The sequence below is a fragment of the Capra hircus genome, chromosome 12, assembly GCF_001704415.2.
Source record: "Capra hircus breed San Clemente chromosome 12, ASM170441v1, whole genome shotgun sequence".
NCBI classification, from domain to species: domain Eukaryota; kingdom Metazoa; phylum Chordata; class Mammalia; order Artiodactyla; family Bovidae; genus Capra; species Capra hircus.
Genome location: NC_030819.1, coordinates 74,826,878 through 74,852,529, shown reverse-complemented (window position 1 = coordinate 74,852,529; position 25,652 = coordinate 74,826,878). Strand labels below are relative to the sequence as shown.

Genomic DNA, 25,652 nt, shown 5'->3' with positions numbered 1-25,652 from the left:
GCATTTGAGGACATGGAAGTTCTCAAAGAGGCTAACATGCACAACTGAGAAACATGTGAAGTCATTTGTAATAAAGCGACTGTAGTTATGTGGTATTAAGTCTGTTCTTAGCTGTACCCTGCAATCCTGCAGCAAATTAAAGGGAAGAGAAAAATATGTCAGAACTTTGGACCCTAAAACATTTCCTAGTCTGTCCAGGACTCTGCGGGCTTCCCTTGGGGCTCAGCTGGTGAAGAATCTGCCTGCAGTGCAGGAGACCCTGGTTCAATTCCTGGGTCGGAAAGATCTGCTGGAGAAGGGATAGATACCCACTCCAGTATTCCTGGGCTTCCCTTGGGGCTCAGCTGGTAAAGAATCTGCCCGCAATGCGGGAGACCTGAGTTCGATCCCTGGGTTGGGAAGATCCCCTGTAGAAGGGAAAGGCTACCCACTCCAGTATTCTGGCCCGGAGAATTCCATGGACTATACAGTCCATGGGGTTGCAAAGAGTCGGACACGACTGAACAACTTTCAATTCCCAGGACCCTGTACCATAGGGTGAAACAGGTGAAAGAGGTGGAGAACCAGAAGGGTATGTGGGCTCTTGTGATGTAGGCAGGATTTTATTTGCTCTTTTTGAGGAAATATACTTTCAATTGTGTTTTTTGCTCCTTACAAGTACTTTAAGTAGAGAAAAACCATTTCTGTCTGTAATTCAGAAAGAAAAATGTTAGTGTGTTTAAGAAACAAAAATGTTTCCAGATCGCTCCTTTCAGATGATCCATGACAGCATTTATTATCTGACCATGAGTCTCTCTACTGAATATTCAGCATATTTAGTGTAGCATCCTACTATAGATACAGACATACATGAAGGAGAAATATAAGAAGGAAGATTATCAGTCTATGTTTATATATATATATATATATATATATATATATATATATATATATATATATCTCGGAGAAGGCAATGGCACCTCACTCCAGTACTCTTGCCTGGAAAATCCCATGGACGGTGGAGCCTGGTAGGCTGTTGTCTATGGGGTCGCACAGAGTCGGATACTACTGAAGTGACTTAGGAGCAGTAGCATATATATATATATATATATGTGTGCTGTGGTCAAGTTGCTCAGTCGTGTCCGAGTCTTTGTGACCCCATGGACTGTAGCCTGCCAGGCTCTTCTGTCCATGGAATTTTTCAGGCAAGAGTACTGGAGTGGGGTGCCATTTCCTTCCCCAGTTTATAGATATGTAGACTTGATGAAAGTCAAAGAGGAGAGTGAAAAAGTTGGCTTAAAGCTCAACATTCAGAAAACGAAGATCATGGCGTCTGGTCCCATCACTTCATGGGAAATAGATGGAGAAACAGTGGAAATAGTGTCAGACTTTATTTTTTTGGGCTCCAAAATCACTGCGGATAGTGATTGCAGCCATGAAATTAAAAGACGCTTACTCCTTGGAAGGAAAGTTATGAGCAACCTAGATAGCATATTCAAAAGCAGAGACATTACTTTGCCAACAAAGGTCCGTCTAGTCAAGGCTATGGTTTTTCCAGTGGTCATGTATGGATGTGAGAGTTGGACTGGAAGAAAGCTGAGTGCTCAAGAATTGATGCGTTTGAACTGTGGTGTTGGAGAAGACTCTTGAGAGTCCCTTGGACTGCAAGGAGATCCACCCAGTCCATTCAGAAGGAGATCAGCCCTGGGATTTCTTTGGAAGGAATGATGCTAAAGCTGAAACTCCAGTATTGGCCACCTCATGCAAAGAGCTGACTCATTGGAAAAGACTCTGATGCTGGGAGGGATTGGGGGCAGGAGGAGAAGGGGATGACAGAGGATGAGATGGCTGGATGGCATCACCAACTCGATGGACATGAATCTGAGTGAATTCCAGGAGTTGGTGATGGACAGGGAGGCCTGGCATGCTGCAATTCATGGGGTCGCAAAGTCAGACACGACTGAGCGACTGAACTGAACTGAACTGTGACACACATACTAGATCTTATTTACATGTATGTGTGTGTATGTTGGGCTTCCCTGGTGGCTCAGTGGTAGAGAATCTACCTGCTATGTAGGAGCCACAGGAGATGCGGGTCTGACCCCTGGGTCGGGAAGATCTCCTGGAGAAGGAAATGGCTACCCAGTCCAGTATTCTTGCCTGGAGAATCCCATGGACAGAGGAGCCTGGGGGGCTACAGTCCATAGGATCGCAAAGAGTCAGACATAATTGAAGTGACTCAGCACAAACGCACACATGTCTAGTATGTCTAAATACAACGTAGACACACATCCCTAATCTCTGATGCTACAAAAATAGTAGATGCCTGTTACTTTGAATATGATTTGAGCATGAACTGAGCTTGACACCTTGATGTAAAAGGCAAAGTGTATAAAATACTGCTTAATTTTATTGGTAGACAAATCAATTTGCTATTTATTTTACTGTTGGTTCAATATAAGCTGAAAAATAAATAACTGAAAATATTGCTGCTCATCTAAATATAAGGTAGAAGATCCCATCCCCTCAGCTGGTTGTCAGCTGCTTGAGGGCAGCCACTCTGGCTTCTGTTTCTCCCCCATGCCCCTCACTAGCCCTGACAACGGGAAGCCCGTGAAACAGCACGTGTCAGCTACTCAAACCTCGCTATCCCTGCCCTCTGCTGTACCCTAAGGTGGCACTTACCTGGCTGCTTGATCGCCTAAAGATCCAATAAAGATGGCAAAAGCATTTACTTGAGGGTTGCTTGTCAGGATCTGGGCAAACTTGGCAGGGTGTATTCCATAGCGAGACAGGTTGGCATCACTTAAGACAATGACAAAGTACTCATCAGCTTCTTCTTTGGCGATTTCCTTGATGGCATGTTCTGTCCCCTCTAAGGTGTGGTCCCCACTCATGCAGAACTGAGCGTGGGCGTGCATCGTCTGGGGGTAAGAGACATGGCACAAAAGCCACTAATGAGAAGCTTTCTTTAAAGAAAAAAAAAAAGCAAAACAGGATTTTTCTGTTGACAGTGAGAAAGCACAAATACTCTGAGTGAGTTCTATGTAATTTGCACCTTAGACTGACCACAGTACACAGTGATACCTGGATGTGGTCAAGAGGTTCGTTGAAAACAGGAAATGTTCCAACACGATCCCAGTCGACACTGAGTTTTAAGACTCAAGCTGCCATTTAAAGTGAGAATATGTAGGGACTTCCCTGGTGGTCCAGTGGTTAAGAGTCTGCCTTCCAGTGCAAGGGACGTTGGTTCCATCCCTGGTTGAGGAACTGTGATCCCACATGCTGGGGGCTAAGGAGGGGACACGCAACTACTACTGAGTCCTCAGGCCGCAGTGAAGACCCAGCACAGCCAATAAAAGCAAGCAAACAAAAATCCAAAAAGCCTTACAAAAATGTCAGGAAACGTAAGAAAACATGAAGCTTGGTGTCACATGGGAGAATGGAGAAAACACAGGAGAAAAATAAGGAATGGTTTGGGTTTCCAATAAACAAAGTTATAATATTAAGCACTGTTCTTAGTAGGAATGGAGGAAATTTACTCTGATAAACCTGATGAGTGTGTTTCTACTGTAGATCTAAGTATGTGACACTGAATTTATTGTTAGAAAAATACTAAGAAAAACATAAAATCGGGGTTAGAGAGTACTCTAGAAGGAGTCCTTCTTTTCCTTCTGAAATATGTAGGGGCTCAGAAGAACCCTATAGAATATAGACTGTAGATCCTGACACTAAGCTGAGTCCCCTCAAAATACATAGGGAACAAAGTTTAAATTTTGTATGGCATAGATCAGGAATTTTGGCATAAGTGCCTTCTCATATCAATGCTTAAGTTTCTGTGAAACAGAAAGTCTTTTTGCTTCCAGTTAACTGCTTCTTCAGTGAATCTTTTCAGCAGCCAGGTGGAAGGTTTCATAATATAGAGGTAACTGAATGCATTTACCTTGAGAATTTCTAGTCTTTGCTTGTTGTCCTTGGGGACTTTGTTAATTGGAACTAGACCAATGTTGTATCCATCTCCAGAGTGTCCAGCGATGTCATACTACAGGCAAGAGAATCAGATTTAGAATCCTCTGTCCACTAAAAAATGGTCACTGGACCTATAAAGCGTCCAACTTTGTTTTGTTATTGCCCAGAATTGCCAAACATAAGCCCATGGGTGTTTACCAACAAAGGCAAAAAAAGTCCATGCTCCTTCCCTTCCGGTCCATTCTCACATGATCTCTGCTCTCTAGCCGCAGGGACAGAGTACGAGGAGGGCTTCAGGGGCTATCAAGAATTCTGTTCTGAACTTTCAGGTGGCGAGCTTCACAAAACATACCCATATGTACACATACCCCCCACATTGTCAGTAGGCAGAATTCTAAGGTGGCCTCCAAGATTCCTGGCCCCCTTGGTATATACCACCTATACAGTCTTCTCCCCGTAGATGTGGGCAGGACCTCAGGATTATGTTATGTAAGGAGGCCAAAGGGATTCTGCAGATGTAATTAAGGTTACTAATCATCTGAGCTCTGAGTTGATCAAAACAAAGATGATCTGGATGGGCCTAATTTAATCACATAGCCCTTAAAAAGTTGAGAGATTTTTTTCTTGCTGATGGTGGAAGGGAAAGATAGATTTGAGTGTGGGGAAATTTGACATGTGGGAGCTATCTGTGGTTTAGATGGTGGGCACCACAGAGCAGGACCCCAAGAATCACATCTAGGAATGACCCTGCCTAAGAGCCAGCACTGAAACAGGGACCTCAGTTCTACAACCTCAAGGAACCAAATTCTGCCAGTCTGAATGGGCTTGGAAGCAGATTCTTCACCAGAGCCTTCGAGTAAGAGCCCAGGCTGGCTGACATCCTGATTTCAGCCTTGTAAGATTCTAAGCAGAGAACTCAAGTGAGCCTGCCTGGAGTTCTCAACTACAGAACTGTGACTTTAACAGGTATTGCTTTAAGAAGCTACTGCTGCTGCTGCTAAGTTGCTTCAGTCGTGTCCGACTCTGTGCGACCCCGTAGACAGCAACCCGCCAGGCCCCCCCCGTCCCTGGGATTCTCCAGGCAAGAACACTGGAGTGGGTTGCCATATCCTTCTCTAATGCATGAAGGTGAAAAGTGAAAGTGAAATCGCTCAGTTGTGTCCGACTCTTAGCAACCCCATGGGCTGCAGCCTACCAGGCTCCTCCGTCCATGGGATTTTCCAGGCAAGAGTGCTGGAGTGGGTGTAAGAAGCTAAGTCTATGGTAATTTGTTACACGGCAGTAGAAAACTAATACACATACTTTTTTTTTTCCTGAACACAAAAGTGAAATATATTCACTGTAGAAATTATAGAAAAGCACAAAACAGAAAGTGAAGAGGAACTAAAGAGTCTCTCAATGAGGGTGAGAGATGAGAGAGAAAAAGCTGACTTAAAATTCAACATTCAAAAAACTAAGATAATGGCACCTGGTCCCATCACTTCATGGCAAATAGAAGGGGGAAAAGTGGGGAAAAGTGGAAGCAGTGACAGACTTTATTTTTCTGGGCTCCAAAATCACTGTGGACAGTGACTGCAGCCACGAAATTCAAAGATGCCTGCTCCTTGGAAGAAAAGCTATGACAAACCCAGACAGTGTATTAAACAGCAAAGACATCACTTTGTTGACAAAAGGTTCTTATAGGCAAAGCTATGGTTTTTCCAGTAGTCATGTACACATGTGAGAGCTGGACCCTCCCTAAAGAAGACTGGGCACTGAAGAAGTGAAGCTTTCGAACCGTGGTGTTGGAGAAGACTCTTGAGAGTCCTTGGACAGCAAAATCAAACCAGTCCATCCTAAAGGAAATCAACCCTGAATATTCATTGGAAGGGCTGAGGGTGAAGCCCCAATCCTCTGGCCACCTGATGTGAAGAGCCGACTCACTGGAAAAGACCTCAGTGCTGGGAAAGATGGCAGGCGAAAGGAGAAGGTGGTGGCAGAGGATGCGATGGCTGGATGGCATCACTGACTGATGGACAGGAGTTTGAGCAAGCTCTGGGAGCTGGGGGAGGACAGAGGAGCCTGGCATGCTCCAATCACGGGGTTGCAAAGAGTTGGATACGACTTAGCAATGGAACGATAACAGCAACAAAGAAGTAAAAATTATCCATGATCCCATTACTGAAAGGCAACTTCTGTTAATGGTTTCCTATATAAGTTCACACACACAAGTCAGCATCAACATGATTTTTAACTAATGGATAATACTGACCATGTGATTTTATAATCTGCTTTTCTATTTAACAGGGCATGACAGAGATTTTTCAGTTTAGCAAATACCTTTTAAATTCGCTCTCTCACAATGCACAAGAGAAAGTCCTGTCTGTTGAGAAAAGGCTGGAATTGAGACAGGGTATTGCATTTTTACAGAACTTGGGAAGAAATTTGGGATTTGAGGAAACTATAATTAGAGCAAGGTGGTTCTCTCCAATTGTGGGGTTTGCCCCTGAATTCCCTTTCTCCTTTCATTTTCCTCTAAGAATTTTTTGTGATACTGACATAAAGATTGGAATAGACCTCAGGGCATTTGAGCAACTGGGGGATCTGAAAAGAAAATTCTGGGTATGAGTCTGGGGCAAAATATTTTAGGGATTACTTGGAGTGCTATGGGCTTCCCTGGTGGCTCAGATGGTAAAGCCTGCAATGCAGGAGACCCAGATTCGATCCCTGGGTTGGAAAGATCCTGGAATGCTAAGGGTCAAAATACTTAGGAATCACTACTATCTATTCACCATCAGTCAACAGCTGTCTTTTGAACACCTACCACATGCAAAACACTGCTTAAGGTGTTGAAAGTGTTAGTAGCTCAAGTCATGTCTGACTCTTTGTGACCCCTTGGACTGTAGCCCACCAGGCTCTTCTGTCCATGAGATTCTCCACACAAGAATACTGGAGTGGTTTGTCATTTCCTTCTCCAGGGGATCTTTCCGACCCAGGGATCAAACCCGGGTCTCCTGCATTGAGGGAAGTCCTAAGGTGTTGAGGAGAATGCAGTGATTTCTTTTCATGTCTATTCTTTTATATCCGGTGAGTTTTTTGAGGGCAAGGCTGTATCTTATTCATCTTAACACATTTTATTATCTATGAGTAGCCCTGCTGCGTTTATTGTTGAAATGCTTTGAGAGAGTTGCCATCAAGTTTGGAAATTGAGAAGCTTCCCTTTCCCATGTGCGCTTCATTCTTTCACAAATAAGTTCTGCAGAAGCTGGGATGCATTTTTTTCCTCCCAGCACTCATGTGATACATGGTGGTTAACCCAAGCTAGCTGACAAAAACAACCCATAACATAACTGAAATCATGGTATTTAGAATGAAAAGTAGAACATTTTCTGTTGAAATAATTTTTATGCAAAAATAAGGAGTCAGAAGGCAGTCAGGTTACAGGGGAAGATGAGTTCTATTCTAGACCTGCTGGAACTGTGCATTTGGGGAGACGTCAGAGAAGAAACCTATTTCTTGTCATCTGCGATGTGGCTGTCACCCTCAGGAGGGGTCAGTGTGACTGTCAAGGGCGAATACACAGAAAGAGAAGAGCAGAGGACCCCAACCAAGTCGTGGGGGGCACCCTCCTCGTTGAGGTGGAAGAAGGACCCAGGGAGGAGTGAAGAAGATGCGAACAAGAGGTGGCGGATGCAGAGTACCCGGGATGGCCCTGGAAATCAGCGTGCATGGCTCAGAAGCGGCTGTGGAACAGTGCTGAGTGACATTCACCATGGCCATCCAGGAGCAGGGTGACTAATGACCTCTGGGCAGAGACTCACTGGAGGCCTTCGGGGGCACAATTTCAGTAAAAGGTTTGTGGTATGAGATAGAAATAGAACAGCATCTAGACAGGTGTTTGGGGAGAGGTGCCCGCATTTCATAGGCACCTCACTGCCTATAAAGAGAGGAGACGACTCATTGGAAAAGACCCTGATGCTGGGAAAGACTGAGGGCGGGAGGAGAAGGGGGTGACAGAGGATGAGATGGTTGGATGGCATCACCGACTCGATGGCTGTGAGTTTAAGCATAGTGAAGGACAAAGAAGTCTGGCGTGCTGCAGTTCATGCGGTCGCAGAGTCAGACATGATGGAGCTACTGAGCACCAACAAGAGCAGAGGCGGTGGGGGGAGATCAGGGTCACAGTCAGAGGGCCAAGTCTGGAGAGAGGGGAAGGACACGTTTTTCCTGAGCCTAAAAGGAAGGCAGAGAGGATAAGAGTGGACAGAGACAAGTAGACAATGGAAGGGATAAGCGGACAAATGAAGGCCCATATAGGATGTCTATTTAAAAGCTATAAATCATGGTCTGCTGTATTACAGGCAGATTCTTTACCGTCTGAACCACCAGGGAAGCCCATAAATCAGCCTGCAAATTGCTAAATAAAATATGTTCTTCCTCTACTTTGATAAATAGACATTATAATGACCTGGAAAGCCAGGGTCAAATTCCAAACACTTGGATTCTCGAAGCTCCGTGCTAGAACACGGCGGTGTGGGCAGGACTGGCCCCTGGCTTGCAGCCCATGCCCTTTTCTCTGTCGCTGGCTCTGTCCCCAGCTCGAGGGGACAGGAGCGTGTGTGGACACACGCCATCACACCTTTGTGTCCGCACAGTGCTGGCTGTGCACACCATTGGCCAGTCGGCCCAGGAAGGCAGACCTAAGAAAGACGCCCAAGAAACAGACTTGGGGTCACCCGAGGAGGACAGCTGGGGATCCCAGGACCTGGAAGCAGGTGCCAGACACAGAATCTAAGTGGGCTTGCTCCACCGGCCCCACGGACTCTTCCCTCAATGGAAGGGCATGCTCAGAGGAGGGCCAGGGCGGGACACTAGTCTGTGCCTGGTTTTACAGTGTTTTATTAAAAATGCAAAGGATGGTATGAAAGAATATTGGGGGAAATTTGCCAATCCACTAAAAAAGCTTGGTAAGAAACGCTTTCCAGGGATATAACAAATTCCATATATGAAAAAAAAAAAAATCTGTGTCTAGTTTGCTGTCATTGTCGTGAAAAGGTAGCAAAATTTAAAACCTAAAGGCAGCACAGCCCTGGACGATGGCGTGCTGGCTTCAGCAGATGCCTGACCACGGTCACCAAGGGCTCAGCGCGAGGACGGGCCTAGACGTGGAGGAAACCTGCACAACTCCTCCACGGACGCAAGCGCCAGGCCCCGTCCAGACTGACTGACCATGGTCACGGCAGGAACTGTTCTGGACGGAGAACAATGGCAACGACGGCAGTACCCTTGCCTGGAACATCCCTTGGACAGAGGAGTCTGACTGGCTACAGTCCATCGGATCACAGGAGTCAGGCACAGCTGAGCGACTAAGCCACCACTGAGAAGGGGCCAGGCAAACTGCTCTCATCATGCGGCTGTGAAGTGATCTGTTAAAACGGGAATCTTACACATGACGGGGTAAGACCAGAAGTCTTAGAAGCAGAAGTGAGTTTCCCTTATTTGGCTCAGACAAGGCGAAGGCGAAGGACGTGCTCAGTCGTGTCCGACTCTTTGCAATCCCATGGACTGTAGCCATAAGCGGGCTATAAATACATATTTGACTTTTTCTTCTCTTAACTGATGGTTAAATATCTTACCGACCAGATGACCATGGGTGATACTATATAAATAAGTATTTGACCATGTGGTCTGCTTACAGGGTTGACACAACAGGTCACTGCAAGGGAAAAAGTTGCTAGTTAATTATTAAACAAATAGTAGTCAGGCTTTCCTGGCGACTCAGGGGTAAAGAATCCGCCTGCCAACGCAGGGGGACACAGGTTGGGTCCCAGGTCTGGGAAGACCCCACGTGCCCTGGAGCAATTAGGCCCCCCCCCCCGTGTCACAGCTACTGAGTCTGCGCTCCAGAGACTGCGAGCCACAGCTACTGGCCCCGCGAGCCGCAGCTACTGGCCCCACGAGCCGAAGCTACTGGCCCCGCGAGCCACAGCTACTGTGGCCCGGGCGCCCCAGAGCCTGCGCTCACAGCAAGGGAAGCCATCGTAACGAGAAGTCCTGGGACTGCAGCTAGAGCGCAGTCCCTACTCTTCGCAGCTAGGGAAAAGCCTGCACAGCAACGAAGACCTAGTGCAGCCAAAAGAAAAACAAAGGAAAACATTTAAAAAACTAAAAAAAAAAAAAAACAAAAAACAAAAAACACAAACCCAAATAGTAGTCAAATGAATTGCTGGATGTTCCTTATCAAAACCAGATACTGATTGACTGAACCTCCACAAACATTTTAGTCTCAAAACAGTCTATCATTTGATCAAACGATCACTTAATTATCTGCCCAGGAGAAAAAAAAGCATTCTATACTTTTTCGGGTAAATGCGATGGACAGGTGAGTTGCACACCGCGTCCTCCCTCCTCCCTCCCTCCCTTTATCTGTAGCAAGGAAAGTGCAGTTTGCAGAAAGATCTGCCTTTGTCTGTGTCTAGTTAGTATTACAAAGGCGGAGAAGACACACCTAAAGGATAGGATGAGGCTTTTAAAATAGTTTGCAGGCTCTGGTTCTCATCTTCCAAACGGGCTTGGGGATTCTTCTGCGTCCAAAGTAAATAAAATGCTTGAGAGGAATTCAAAGTACATCCAAATGTGAAGCATTTGCTGGCGTTACTGGGGATCATGTTAAGCTTCCATGAAAAACCATCCTTCTATGTCGTAATTATCTGGGATCTGCTCTCCAAGGATCCCAACACACTTTATAGAGAGTAATTTGCTAATCCTCAAAATCGTCTGGGTGAAAGGAAAAAGAATACAGACTCATCCATTTCTGTTTCTGATGCCTGATTCTGCCACTTACCCAGTGTCGGGACAGACTGGCTTCTAGGCAGGACTCATAGAACTCTTTAAACAAGAACCTCATTGTTGCTGTCAACCGTCTAACATTTATTTTCTTTCTTTTTTTCTGCCTAACATTTAGACCACAACTTTTTCTAAGTAGCTCAAAATTTTTGTGATCATGATTTCTCCACTTTTCAGAGCCTCCCTTAAATCTCTGTGGAGTCCTGCATTTAACATCCAACATAAACATTAAACCACAGCAGCAAAGAAAAGTCTCAACTAGAGAGGACTGATTTTAATACTTTTTTTGCTTTAGAAACTTGTTTAAATACCCTTTTGCTATATTTTCTTTTGCAAATCTCATTTGTTCAGAGAAAAGCAGGAAAAAAATGAAAACAAATGCTGAGTTTCGGTCCAAGACATAAAAATTTATCATCAGATTAGAAGGATGATTTATAATATAATATTTAGATGGCAAAGAAAAGCTTTATTCCCAATAAAGAGCTATTAGCATTTTTATGAATAAGGTTTGTGTTTAAATTTCTGTTGGGAAGGATAATCATTTGCTAACTTCAGAAGGAACTGTGCTTTATTATACCTGTTGGGCTTCCCTGGTGGCTCAGATTGTAAAGAATCTGCCTGCAATGTGGGAGATCTGGGTTCAATCCCTGGGTTGGGAAGATCCCCTGGAGGAGGGCATGGCAACCCACTCTAGTATTCTTGCTGGAGAATCCCTATGTACAGAGGAGCCTGGTGGGCTACAGTCCACAGGGTCACAAAGAGTCGGACACGACTAAGTGACTAAGCACATATCTGTATATTTAAAGTAGCAAGAGACAATCATTTGAGGCTATTTTGGAAGTCTGATAATATGTGAAATTCTAATCTCCTTCTGGATGTACAAATACACCATTCTCAGGTAGGACTGCTGACAGCCAACCAGCCAAGGATTAGACAATAAATACAATTAAAAAGGTCAAGAGATGTGCCAACAGAACTCTAGGGTGCAGACAATAATCTACAGTGTCAGTTACCACCGAGCTTTCTTCAAAGGGAAGTCAGTGTAAAGAGAAGGATGTTCTGGGGGTCAAAGACTAGACTTAGCTCCAGCTTTAACAAGCTTTGTGACCTTAGGTGAGTTACTTAACCCCTCCAAATCTTATTTCCACGTTATAGATAATGCTGGCTGAGATGACCTCTAACCCTGTGTGCTTGTAAACCACTGAGCCTCTCTGACTAGTAGGGATGATTTCTGTTTCACCTAATCTCAGAGGGTCACTGAAAGGCTAGGACAATACATTTAATGAGCATAATGTCAACGTTATGGTTTACAAAGTGCTTCTGTCTATCTGATTTCATTCTGATTTTCTCCACACCTTTGTGATTGGTGTTCTTAATATAATTTCCCAAATTAAGAAAATCGATGCTCAGAGAGATTAACAGACTTTCTTAAGGTCAGAAATATAGTGGTGACGGAGGTGGAATCTGAATCCAGGCGCTCTAAGTCCAATGCTTTTACTGAAGAGAAACAACCATTCCTAACTACTGCCCCGCCCCTCTAGCCTGTCCCAGTCTGTACCTAGGAATTCTGAACTTTCACATCTATGATTGAGTCAATTCTGAATTCTTGTTTAACTCTGAATGGACTTAGAGAAGTCTACACCCTTCTTCACTTTTACTTCCAAGCAGAGGAAGAATGTACTCAGGAAATTCCCTGGTGGCCCAGTGGTTGGGACTCTACCTCCACTGCCAGGGCTTGATCCCTGGTCACGGAACTAAAATTCCATGAGCTATGTGGTGTGGACAAAAAAATAAATAAATAAGAAGAAAAAAAGTCTATGTGGGAATTCCCTGGAGCTCCAGTGGTTGGGACTCAGAGCTCCCACTGCCATGGGCCTGGGTTCAGTCTCTGGTTGAGGAGCTAAGATCCTGCCAGCTGCATGGTACAGCCAAAAAAAAAAAAAAAAAAATTTATCCAAAGCTTGAGCTGATAAGATGATTGATTTCTCTTTCTAAATGTGTGAAACATGCCTGAGATATTAGAAAAAGGAGAGTGATAGATGCTGAACTAAGTTTTTGATAGAAGGAATTTTCCCAGCAGGTGCTGGTTTGAGTCACACCTTTCCACATCTTTCTGACCAAGATATCTTTGAGAAAAGTATGTCTACTACACCTCCTTTGGGTGATGGAGGAGAAGATAAGAGTACTTTATGTAAATGGTATATTTGCTCCTAAATTACAGCTTTCTAAGTATACCGACTGGGCAGAAATAATACGGCTGTAAGGACAAGGAATAAAATGTGAGTGAAGAAAAGGCCATGAAGTGGGAGTCAGACATCCTGGCTGTTTACGGTTTAGCTGTGTGACTTTGGGATATAGATTTTTATTTTCTCATCTTAAAACAGAGGCTGGTGAAAAAAATTTCCAAGATCCTCTCTGCTGCAAAGACCCTAAGAGAATTCTGGGGGCCCACCCAAGAAATGGAATGAGAAAGTCTGCTTCACTTAGTTACAGGGACAGCTGTGCCTGTTTTTTCTGTCAAGGGAGTGAGTCATCTAAGTCTAGGTGAGGATGGACGAAGCTTTTCCCGAAAAGAATGCCTCCAGAATCTGTAAGAAATAATGATGCAGTGTTGGCCCTACAATAGTGGTTTTCTAACTCTAAAATTTTTTTAAGCAGTGGAATTCTTTCTCCAAATGAAATACTGCACAAAGCCCAGATTGTGAAACGTCATGCAATATCAATACAAGTGGAATTAGTTTGGTGGAGCTGGGGATGAAGGGGGAAGGGGTAAAATGTGCCGTCCACACACCTTCACCCTCCGACATCCTTCAGGGGCTCCTTTTACTCTGTTAGGGAGACTCCCTGGTGGTCTAGTGATTAGGACTTGGCGCTTTCACTGCTGTGGCCTGAGTTCAATCTCTGGTCGGGGAACTAAGATCCCACGAGCTGTGCGGCGCAGCCAAAAGAAGAAAGATGAAACCACGGTCTTAGAAGTCATTTATATGTCTCCACGGAAACACTACATTTGAGGGTTTTTTTCCCAAGTTCAACTTCTCAATAATTCAGCCTATTTTCTGGTGTCACTATTTGAGTGCTCAGTAGAGAAATACCTAACTTCTGGTGTTACTGAATATTTTGAAGGAAAAAAAAAATTAAATTAGGCATTAAGAGCTTTTGCAAAGGTGATCTGCTTTAAGGTTATAGTGAAAACATTCCCAGGGTTTGGAGAAATCATGAGGAACAAACTAGAATGAAGGAAAAGGAAAAAATACTTCCTGACTTAAATGAAATGGCTCCCTACTTTTCAGGCCAATGTTTAAGTGCTACATGATTATTACAAATTCTGCTGGTTTTAAGATTAGAAGACTTTATGCTGATTATTCAGAGAAGGCAATGGCCCCCCACTCTAGTACTCTTGCCTGGAAAATCCCATGGATGGAGGAGCCTGGTAGGCTTCAGTCCATGGGGTCGCTAAGAGTCGGACACGACTGAGCGACTTCACTTTCACTATTCTCTTTCATGCATTGGAAAAGGAAATGGCAACCCACTCCAGTGTTCTTGCCTGGAGAATCCCAGGGGTGGGGAGCCTGGTGGGCTGACGTCTACGGGGTCACACCAAGTCAGACATGACTGAAGTGACTTAGTAGCAGCATGCTGATTATTAGCAAACAATGTTGCTCCTATCTTAAGCCTATTTCAGTGGTTCCTGAGAATAACTGAACTCAGTGCACAGAACAATTATGAGAAACTTAAAACATTCCAGATGCTTCTGAAACGTGTTCTGCCACTGAATTACTTTTTCTTTTCAGATATCCTTGCTCAAAGGTCCTTTCCTTCTCAGTAATTCTTACTCATGGGTTTTGCTAAGCTGCAATAAAAGTGGAAAGCGAAAGTGCTAGACGCTCAGTCGTGTCTGACTCGTCAAGACCCCATGGACTGTAGCCCGCCAGGTTCCTCTGTCCATGGGATTCTCCAGGCAAGAATCCTGGAGTGGGTTGCCAGCTCCTCCTCCAGCGGATCTTCCAACCCAGGGATCGAACCTGGGTCCGCTGCACTGCAGGCAGATTCTTTATTGTTTGGGCCCAGCTTCATCTTAGATTTGGACTCTAATGACCCAGAGCCCAGGAGCTGAGCCGAAGACAAAGAAAACACACAGTAGATGCCAAGAGAGAGGCTGTGGGAAGAGTCCAGATCCCTGAGCCAGGCCAGTGGCTTCTGAAGTTTTTAAAGCAAACACAGACTCGAGAGCCTTACAACGGAGGTATGACTGCAGGAAGACAACATGAAGAACTTTCTGGAACTGGGGAGCGGCGAGGCTCAGCATATACTGCTGAATTCCTAACATATGACAGCACATGCCAGGCCATCCTGGGCTATGGGAAATATAATTTTCACTAGGAACTCCTGAAACTGTCATTTGCTCATGCCTCATTTTATATTTGTTAAGTGACACACTTTCATTACTTCTTCCTAGTCCTTATGTTTCCTTCAGAGATGAGAACATCAAAGTACAGACAGAGTAAATGAGTTGGATATGATCATACAGTATAAAGATACAGAACATGGACTCCCCTGGCGGTCCAATGGTTAAGACTACACCTTCCAATGGCAGGGGGTGCAGGTTCAATCCCTGGCTGGGGAGCTAAAATCCCACATGCCTCCTGGCTGAAAAACCAAAACATAAAACAGAACCAACATTTTAACAAATTCAATAAAAACTTTAAAAATGGTCTTCTCAGTTCAGTTCAGTTGCTCAGTCGTGTCTGACTCTTTGTGACCCCATGGATTGCAGCATGTCAAGCTTCCCCAGCCATCACCAACTCCCAAAGCTTGCTCAAACTCATGTCCATCGAGTCAGTGATGCCATCCAACCATCTCATCCTCTGTCGTCCCCTTCTCCTCCTGCCTTCAATCTTTCCCAGCATCAGGGTCTTTTCCAATGAGTCAGCTCTTCACATCAGGTGGCCAAAGTACTGGAGTTTCAGCTTCAGTATCAGTCCTTCCAATGAATATTCAGGACTGATTTCCTTTAGGATGGCCTGGTTGGATCTTACTGCAGTCCAAGGGACTCTCAAAGAGTCTTCTCCAACACCATAGTTCAAAAGCATCAGTTCTTCGGCACTCGGCTTTCTTTATGGTCCAACTCTCACATCCATATATGACCACTGGAAAAACCATAGCCTTGATTAGATGGACCTTTGTTGGCAAAGTAATGTCTCTGCTTTTTAATATGCTGTCTAGGTTGGTCATAGCTTCTCTTCCAAGAAGCAAGCAGCTTTTAATTTCATGGCTGCAGTCACCATCTGCAGTGACTTTGGAGCCCAAGAAAATAAAGTCTGTCACTGTTTCCATCGTTTCCCAAACTATTTGCCATTAAGTGATAGGATCAGATGCCATGATCTTAGTTTTCTGAATGTTGAGTTTTAAGCCAACTTTTTCACTCTCCTCTTTCACTTTCATCAAGAGGCTCTTCTTCTCCCCCCAAAAAGATACAGAACCGAGTGCACAGGACTCTGTCACTTGATGTATATGTATCAGATGTCTCTGAGAAGGTACCAAAAAAAAAAAAAAAAATCTGCCCACAGTGGCCACTGCCAGGGAGGGTAACTGGGAGCTGAGAGAGGGGAGCAAAGGCTCATTCTTCACGCTGACTTATTTGTGCCTTTTACACACTGTACCATGCGCTCCCATTACTTGCATCTCCACATATTTCATAATACACGGAAAAAGGTCTTGCAGAATGCACATAGGCTTCATCCCACCAGCTGCTTGCCTTCTTCAAAGAAGGCCTGGTGAGCCCCAGCAGAGCCCGGGCAGCCTGTGGATACTCAGAATCTTGGTTATGTTGGCACAGGTGGTGGGAAGATTATACAGTGTGTCTCCAGTGCACCTGCTGTGGGGGGAAAGCCTGTCAGGAGTTCTGGAGACATAGAGACTATTGGGAAAAGGTACATGACACCAAGATAAAGTAGCCGGACAGATCCACAGCATTCTACAAGACAGATGACCTGGAGTCTCTAGAGGGTGGCCATCATGAAAAGTAAAAAGACAGTGGCAGGAAGGGCAGTGGCACAGGTTAAAAGAGGTGGAACAAAAAATAAGGTGGGGACTGCGACTGGATCCCAGATTGAGAAAGATGGTTAGTAACTCTTGGGGTGGTTTATATTCCATAGCTCAGGAGGGCAACCATTGGGATGGTTGGGGAAAGTGAACAGGTACTGGATAATTATTTATTTATTTATTTTTTTGGTACTGGATAATTTAAAAATACACTGGAGTGTAGTTACTTAACAACACTGTGCTAGTCCCTGCTGCAGAGCAAAGCGGGTCAGCCCCACGTTTCCGTGTGTCCCCTCTGCTGGGGATTCCTTCTCTCTAGGCCACCAAGGAACACTTGGTAGAGCTCCCCGCGCTGTCCAGTAGGCTCCCGTTCGTCTCTACTTTATACACAGTGTCAATGGTGGATATATATTAATCCTAATCTCCCAACTCATCCCCCTTCCCTCCTCGGTATCCATGCATCTGTCCTCTACCTCTGTGTTTACAACAGAATATTACGCAGCCACAAAAAGGAACGAAATGGGGTCATTTGTAGACGAGCATGGACCTAGAGATTGTCATCTAGAGTGAAGTCAGAGTGAAAAACAAGTATGATACGTGTGGGATCTGAAAACACTGGTATAGATGGTCTTGTTTACAAAGCAGAAATAAAGACATGGGTTGGATATTATAAGTATGATGAAATTATTGATGATTTTCTTAGAAGTAATAATGCCATTGAGATCATATTAGGGAATGTCTTGACTCTTAGCAGAAGTATAGTAAAGAATTTAGAGAGAAAGAAGTATGACAGTTAGGACTTACTTTCCAATGCATCAGAGAGGATAAAAAGAGTATATATTCAGAGAGGAACATAAAGAGATGAGGGAAAAAGGGATCACTTGGTGAATCTAAGCAAAGGCACATGGGCGGTCATCTTAGAGTTCTTTCAACTTTCTTGTAGATTAAACCTTTTTCAAAATAAACAAATTTGGAAACAAAGGGGAAAAGCTTAAGAACAAAACAAAATAGGGAAAACAGAGAGAAGCGTCCGGGGCTAGTGTAGCCTTCCGCCTCCGGGCCAAGCCTGGAATGTCTCTGGGCCTCGGTTTCCATGAGGAAGCTGGAGGGAGTGCACTGTGCGGTGACTGCAGCTGTGAAGAGCAGGGCCACAGTGAGGAATCCGCAGGCACAGGGCCTGAAGCCCTCCGCCTCCTGACTTCCCTCTCCATCCCTCCAGACACCCAGCGAAGGACCACTTTTCCTTAGAGAGCTCATCTTGTGAAATAGTAAGGAGTTTCTCCTTCTGTTGTGAAGATTTTAATCCTTTTAGCTTCTTAGGCCTTTCTATCATCTTAAAAAAATATCTGCAGGAACTAGATGTAGTCAATGTGAGGGCTATAAAAGAAAATGCACAAAATCAAAAGTACTTCCTGTTAAAAATCAAACAGCATAAAACATGATGAAGCGTCAAGCCCTGAAAGACCTTTATTGTATCTCAGTGTCTTTTTGTAATTTCACCCGGATTTGTCAGTAAATCAAGTATATTTCAATAAGAATGTTTAGAAAGTCAAATGTAGCTATGCTACCTTCTCAATATTTCTTTAGTTTCACAGATTAAAAAAATGAGGAAATTCTTTACAGTGTTGTGGCAACTGAAGAGACCCTCACAAGTACCGCATATTAATGCATATATGTGGAATCTAAAAAGACTGGCATAGGTGATCCTACTTACGGAGCAGAAATAGAGACACGGACTCAGAGAACAAACGTAGGGATACCGAAAGGGGAAGTTGGGGAGGGGATGAACTGGCAGATTGGGATTGACGTATGCACACTATTGACGTGTGTGTGCTCAGTCGTGTCCGACTCTTTGCGACCCCATGGACTGTGGGATTTTCCAGGCAAGAATACTGGGGTAGGTTGTCATTTCTTCCTCCAGGGGATCATCCTGACCCAGGGATCCAGCCCATAATGCCTGTGGCTCCTGCATTGACAGGCAGTTTCTCTTACCACTGAGTCACCTGGGAAGCCCCGACACTATTGATACTCTTGTCAGTAAGGGTGGCTCACTGCAGCTCTGATGCTCAATGGAAGGAGAACCACTTCCCACCCTCTGAGTGTTTCCTCCATGCCCAAGCACTGAGAAACCAGTTAGAAGATCCCATACTTTTCTGTTCCTTATCAGTTCCTTATCACACTTTTTTGTTCCAAACAAATAGTTGTTTCCTTATCTATTATCACCTATCTGGGCTTCCCAGGTGGCCCTAGTGGTGAAGAGCCGCCTGCCAATGCAGGAGACCTAGGAGATGTGAGTCCACCCCTGGATCAAGGAGATCACCTGGAGAAGGACATGGATACCCACTCCAGGATTCTTGCTTGGAGGATTCCATGGAGAGAGGAGCCTGGCGTGCTATGGTCCATGGGGTCACAAAAGAGTTGAACATGACTGAAGTGGCTTAGCAAGCACACATAAAATAGATAACTAATGAGAACCCACTGTATAGCACAGAAGCTCTACTCCATGCTCGGTGGTGATAAATAGGAAGGAAAGCCAAAAGAGGGGATATATGTATACAGATAGCTGATCACTTTACTGGACAGCAGAAATGAACAAAACATTGTAAAGAAACTATGCTCCAATAAATTTTTTTCAAAGAATAAAAAGAAAAATGGTGGGAAAAACCCTAAAAAAAAAAATAAGAGAGAGAGAGAGACTGTCAGCAAAATACTACTTTGGGGATGGTTCCCCAAAGGCGGGTGTCTGGAGAGTGTGCTCTGCTGTGCCTTTATTACTGCATGCCTCTCTGGAGTCATCTATCAGAGTTAATTTTTATAGGTCCTCCTCGAAAGGTTCCAAGCTCAAGGTTGGCAGGGAATGCTGTACCTGACAGAGACTGCTCTTAGCAAGTGCTCAATCGGCACCTGTAATTTTGTTGAATTTAGTTGAAATTCAGCAGGTCATGTGCCAACAATTTGTTTTCTAATTGTCAGTCAGAAGCAAAACAAAACAAGATCTTGTGAATGCTTGCTTCTTTGATATTATTTCTTTCTTTGTACAACATGTCCAGTTGGACTAATTGTTCTTTCAGATTACAGACTTTTAACCGTGAGAATTAGACAAACACAAATCTCTCCATATATTCTGCATGTGAGATGCAGTGAAATATCCAGCACGCTCCCTCCCTGTTAGCTTGGTCACTTCCTGCCTTCTGTCTCAGCCTTTACCCAGTCCTGGGGAACTCTGTCAGTCCATTTCTTGCTGAACTTCTACTGAATCTTTCTAAAAATCTGCAAGAAGTAGCTTCACATACAGAACAGTTCTGTTCTCAAGACACAGAAATCCTCTTTCTAATGGGAAAAATGTTTCTAGATAACTATGAATATCTAGATAACTCTGGGCTTCCCATATGGCTCAGTGGCAAAAAGAATCTCCCTGCCAAGGCAGGAATTGCCAGCAACCCCAGTTTGATCCTTGGGTCTGGAAGATCCCCTGGAGAAGGAAATAAAAACCCACTCCAGTATTCTTGCTTCTTGCCTGGAAAATCCCACGGACTAGAGGAACCTGGTGGGCTAGGCCATAGTTGTAAAGAGTCGGACACAACTGAGCACGCTCGCACCACATATATGAATATACTGGCTTTAACTATGGAATGTTTGCTGTGGTCTATGAGAAGTTAAAATCTTCATGTAACTCAAAGGGAGCTCAAAGAGAGCTCAAAGGGAGCTGAGGTACCCTGGGCTTCAAGATCCACAAGAGAAGTGAATGGGCTGATCCAATTATTTGCAGAACTCAAGGTTTTAAAACATAGGTGGGATTTATGGTGATACAATGGATGTCTAACCATCTACTTCAATCACAGTGGTCCAAGTGATTGAAGAATTATGCTCCATCTTATACTAGCAAAGACCTAAATTACTTAAAAATGTTAAACCCATATGACATAAAAAAGTACATGTACAGTGGAATATTACTCAGTCATAAAAGAATGAAATAATGCCTTTTGCAGCAACATGAATGGACCTGGAAATTGTTGAACTAAGTGAAATAAGCCAGACAGAGAAAGACAAATATCATATGAGAACACTTATATGTAGAATCTAAAAGAAAAAAACAAACCCAAATGAACTTATTTTCAAAACAGAAAGAGAGTTACACACACAGAATACAAACTTATGGTTATCAAAGGGGAATAGGGCATGAGGGGAGGAGTACATTAGGAGGATGGGATTAACATACACACACCACTATATATAAAATAGATAAGCAACAAGGACCTACTGTATAAGACAGGGAACTACACTCAATATCATGTAATAACCTATAACAGAAAAGAATATGAAAAAGAATATATATATATGAATAACTTTGCTGTATACCTGAAACTAACATGATACTGTAAATCAACTATACTCCAAGAAAATATTTTTAAAAAAACACAGAAAAGTAAAAAAAAAAAAAAAAAAAAAATCAAAATCAAGAAACACTCATTTGAAGGGAGGGAGGGCCAAGGAGGGAAAGCGCTGAACACTCGTCTGGGAGCCATAAGGCAGAACAGGGCTGGCCTGGCTGTGCTCGGATCCTGGCACAGAGACTCCTGGCAACTGAACCCAAGAGGGGTCTGGGGCAGCCCCGTGGTGCTCACTGGTCACCAGGGGCAGCGCGTTCCAGCTCCTCAGGGAGACAGGGCTGCTCCCCACGGCGAGGATCCATGTCCCACTGTGTTTGGAAGACGTGGACACTGGCAGAGTCTTAGGCAGCCTGACAACCCACAGCACTCACTGACTCAAGACACCTGTTTCTTATCCCTTCATTGTAAAAGGAATCTTTCACACAGGGCTTCACACAAGGGACTCTGGGAGCCTCACAGCCTCGAACGTGGGCCCATAAACGTGGGCCCAAAGTCAATGAAGCGGCGGGTTTCACAGTCTGCTTCTTGCTGTATCCATCACAATACACAGACACAGCTCAGCACAGTAATCCCCAGGTGTGGGCGGGATGTCAAGCTAAGTCATTGGAGATGGGCTGTTTTTGAAAGACGTGTTTAATCTCCAACGGGGTCGAGAATATTTAGGATAGACTGGGTACCCGTGACCCATGGCTGCACATATATTGCTCCTCTCAACTGAGCTGCTGATAATAATCACTCAGCACCGTGTTCAGGTTATTTGCTCTGGTCAAAGCCAGGAGTGTGGTACCCTTCTCAGGGCTCAGGGCTCAGGGCTCTGAGGAGGCAAAGCAAACTCAGTGATGCCCAAAGGGCTATCATCGAAAGGGGATCACATCTCCCAGGGCACCTGCGCCGTCACCTGGGGAGACTCCTGTCACTGTGTGACCCTCCCTGTGAGCCAAGGCCAGGCAACGCTGAGAACCGTGAGAGGCGGCCTGGTTGGTGATGGAGCAGGAATGGATGGGTGGTGAGGGGTGCTGGGGTGGGGACGGTGGCCCTGAGAAACCTGGGGAGATGCTTGCCGTGCTTCTATCTGCCTGTTTCTGCTCCTCCCCACCCCACTCCAACGTGCGGCTTCCTGGGCGGCTCAGCGGTAACGAATCCGCCTGCTGACGCAGAGACGCAGGCTCCATCCCTCGGTTGGGAAGATCCCCTGAAGAAGGAAATGGCAACCTGCTCAGTATTCTTGCTGGGGAAGTCCCATGGACAGAGGAGCCTGGCAGGCTCTAGTCCAGAGGGTGGCAAAGGAATCGGACACGAGTGAGTGACTCAACGACAACAGCAACACCACCACACCACCCAACTTGTCAAGGGCAGCGCTTTCTTCTGTAGCTATTGGTCTTTAGGTCACGGTCTTATCATTTTCTGATTACTAGAGCAGACGAAACAGAAGGCTCCCTTTCTCAGTGCTGACAGATAGGTTGATGAGAAGATGAAGACCCTGTCTGCTCCAGGTGAGCACCCCCCAGCCAGCCTCACGTCCTGACTCGGGGCGACTCCTGGGCAGATGGGGTCTGGGATGCCTCTCACCCTCCACAGTTCACGCCGTTACCTTAAACTTCTCCTCATAGTTCTCGAAGGCCTCCATGACCATGCACACAGCTTCCATCGAGCGCTCGAGCCGGCCATCCACCCCGTTGAAGCGGTACATGCTGCCCGACACGTCTACCACCAGGCGCAGGCGCTTGGGTTTCTGTTGGGGGCTGCCCATCTGAGGGAGGGATGACAGAAAGGCCTTGAGAACCAGAAAACCATCACTGGCTGCGGTTCTGAGGGGTCTCACGCCAGCCCCAGAGTGCCAGCTGCCAGGTAGGTGGGTCAGCTGTAGGCTGCGTCCTGCACAAGGCTGTCCTGGCAGGTGGGGAGGCATGGGTTGGTACCGTTAGGAATCGGGTCACACAGCTAGAGGTGAGTGGCGGGCTCCCCATCAATCATATTACCACCCAAGCTCTGCCTTATGTCAGATCAGCGGCAACATGAGATTCTCACAGGAGCACAAACCCTACTGTGAACTGTGCATGTGAGGAATCTAGGCTGCTTACTCTTCATGAGAATCTAATGCCTGATAATCCGATTCTGCAGGAGGAGGAGGAGGGGGCAACAGAAGATGAGATGGGTGGATGGTATCACCGACTCAATGGACATGAGCTTGAGCAAACTCTGGGAGATAGCGGAAGACAGGGAAGCCTGGTGTGCTGCACTCCACGGGGTAGCAAAGAGTCAGACACGACTTAGCGACTGAACAATAACAATTATTTCATCATATAATCACAATGTAATAATAATAGAAATATCAATAAAGTGCACAATAAACAAAATGTGTTTGAATCATCCTGAAACCATCCCCCCAACAAACCCTGCCTGGTCCATGGAAAAACTGTCTTCCAAGAAACCTGTCCCCGGTGCCCAAAAAGTTGGGACTGCCGATCTACAGAATTTCAGTAAATGGAGCTTCAGGTCTGTGTTGGTAGTTGGGGCCACATGGGGGAGGATTTTCCTTTGGAATATGGTCCTTTCAAGACCCAACCTAGTCCAGTAGAACTTCCTTAATGAGACTGATGCCATCTTAAAAACAATAATCAGGAAAGAATATAAACCCCAATGTGTCATTTTCTCATTAAGCCTTAGAGCCAGTTTCTCTAGAAGATGGAGCTATTCTGGCAGCCCACAGCAATTTTACCTGTTGTGTGGTGATCTGAAAATCACTTCCACATGGTCAGTAAGAAACGTCAGATTCCTAAACTCAGGGATGTGACGGGCAGGGGCTTCCTGGAAAGGAGTGAAGGAAAATCTCTCTTTCTGTCTTTTGCCTTTAGGAAGCTTTCAGCTTTCTACTCCTTCCAGTTACTGAATTACTGCTTCTTTTTACTTTTCCTGGCATTAAAGGCATGAACGTGGCATCGAACTATAGGTCAGCAGCAACCATCAATTAAAATGTGAAACGCTTAGGAGTTTCAGTTTGGTTTTGGACCCAGGCCTGCCAATGTGCAGAAAGAAAAACCAAAGTATGCTTGTCAGATTTACTTACAAGAGAAAAAGGAGAAAAATTCCAGATTATTTGGTTACCATACACTCGCTGACATGCATGAAAACGAATGAGCAAAGTTAGTCATTTTAAGAAAATGCTGTGGGTACTGGAGTGTAATGGTTGGAGACAGATTCAGCATATTTCTGAAAAGCTTGTTGAGTCTGCCTACCTTAGGCACTGCCTAACAGTGCCTCATGCTCCATGACGACTCACGGTTTCAGATGTATTTAAACACAGTGGTGGACCACAGTGAGTCAGTAAAGAAAGAGGCCATTGACTCATACCCGTATGGCTCCCCGCCCACCCCACCAATCCCCCGGGTCTCAGTGGCTACTCAGCAATTCCTGTTATTCGAGGATTTTGGAAGTCCAGAGCCCTCTAAGAGACTCACCTACTTGCCATTTTTTGCCCCTTGTATTACTGCAAATATTTTAATGTTATGACTGTTAAACTTTACACTGTGGGAGAATTTCTTATTTTCTAAACATTTCTTTGGTCACACGATAAACACAGATCTTTAAAGGAACAGAACAGCAGAAAACCACTAAGATGGCTCTAGCGTTCTCATCTGCGTCACCCTCTGGGATTCAGGGGCGTGGAGTGACTTGTGTTTCCCCTCCAGGGCACTGCTCTGTGTCCTGGGGGCTCGTCTGCGAGATGGCAGCGGCCTCTCTGGCCCCGGGTGGCATGTGCGTTCCCTCCGCCCGTCCCGTGGCCGAGGGTGGTCCTCCTCCTGCTGACAGCCGCGGCCCTTGGCGGGGAGCCCTCCCCATGACCCACTGTGTTCAGGTTCCAGTAAGTGCTCTCTCCTCCGCCCTTTCAGACCGAGGGCAGATCCCTGCTGTTGGAAGACCACACTGTCTCTTTTTGGACTTTCCTACACCCCACCCTTACTTTTGTAAACAGTCTTCTTATTAGGTTCCCTCAAATGCTCAATTTGAGTGTGCCTGGTATTTCTTGACTCCATGCTGGGATCTTGATTCATATAATAAACTGTAATATTTATGTTTTCTTCTAATTAAAAATATATATAATGCTTTCCTTGATGGCCATATTCAGGGTTTGTCGTCTTTCGACTAAAACAGCAACTCCAGGAAGCGTCTGCCTGTGAAGAAAGTCAAACTACAGGTCCGAGGCTCCCAGGGCGCCCATACTCACTTGTGGCTCCAGCTCACCCCGGCGTTTGTAGATGGCTTTTTCTCCAGTCAGCCCATCAATGATCTTGGCATCGTCTAGCTCCCCAGTAGCCTGGTGTCTTAGCCACTGCCTTTCTTTACCTTTAGCCTACAAAGACACACACACGAATGCTTACTTTAGCTCTGGAGAGTCCCTGATACATTTTACGCATGAACAACAGGAAACACGGAGCTTCCCTGGTG

At 45.2% G+C, this 25,652-nt stretch overlaps 1 protein-coding gene across 1 annotated transcript in view; it reads right to left on the bottom strand.

Moving 5' to 3' along the window:
• The window catches only part of VWA8 (von Willebrand factor A domain containing 8), a 376,045-nt gene that overhangs the window by 2,009 nt on the left and 348,384 nt on the right, over positions 1-25,652 (bottom strand). Inside the window, exons 41-44 of the mRNA XM_018056795.1 lie at positions 25,432-25,557; positions 22,798-22,956; positions 3,923-4,021; positions 2,665-2,903 (exon numbers count right to left, since the gene is read on the bottom strand). Coding sequence (XP_017912284.1) covers positions 2,665-2,903; positions 3,923-4,021; positions 22,798-22,956; positions 25,432-25,557 — 623 coding nt within the window. The remainder of the gene's footprint in view (positions 1-2,664; positions 2,904-3,922; positions 4,022-22,797; positions 22,957-25,431; positions 25,558-25,652) is intronic.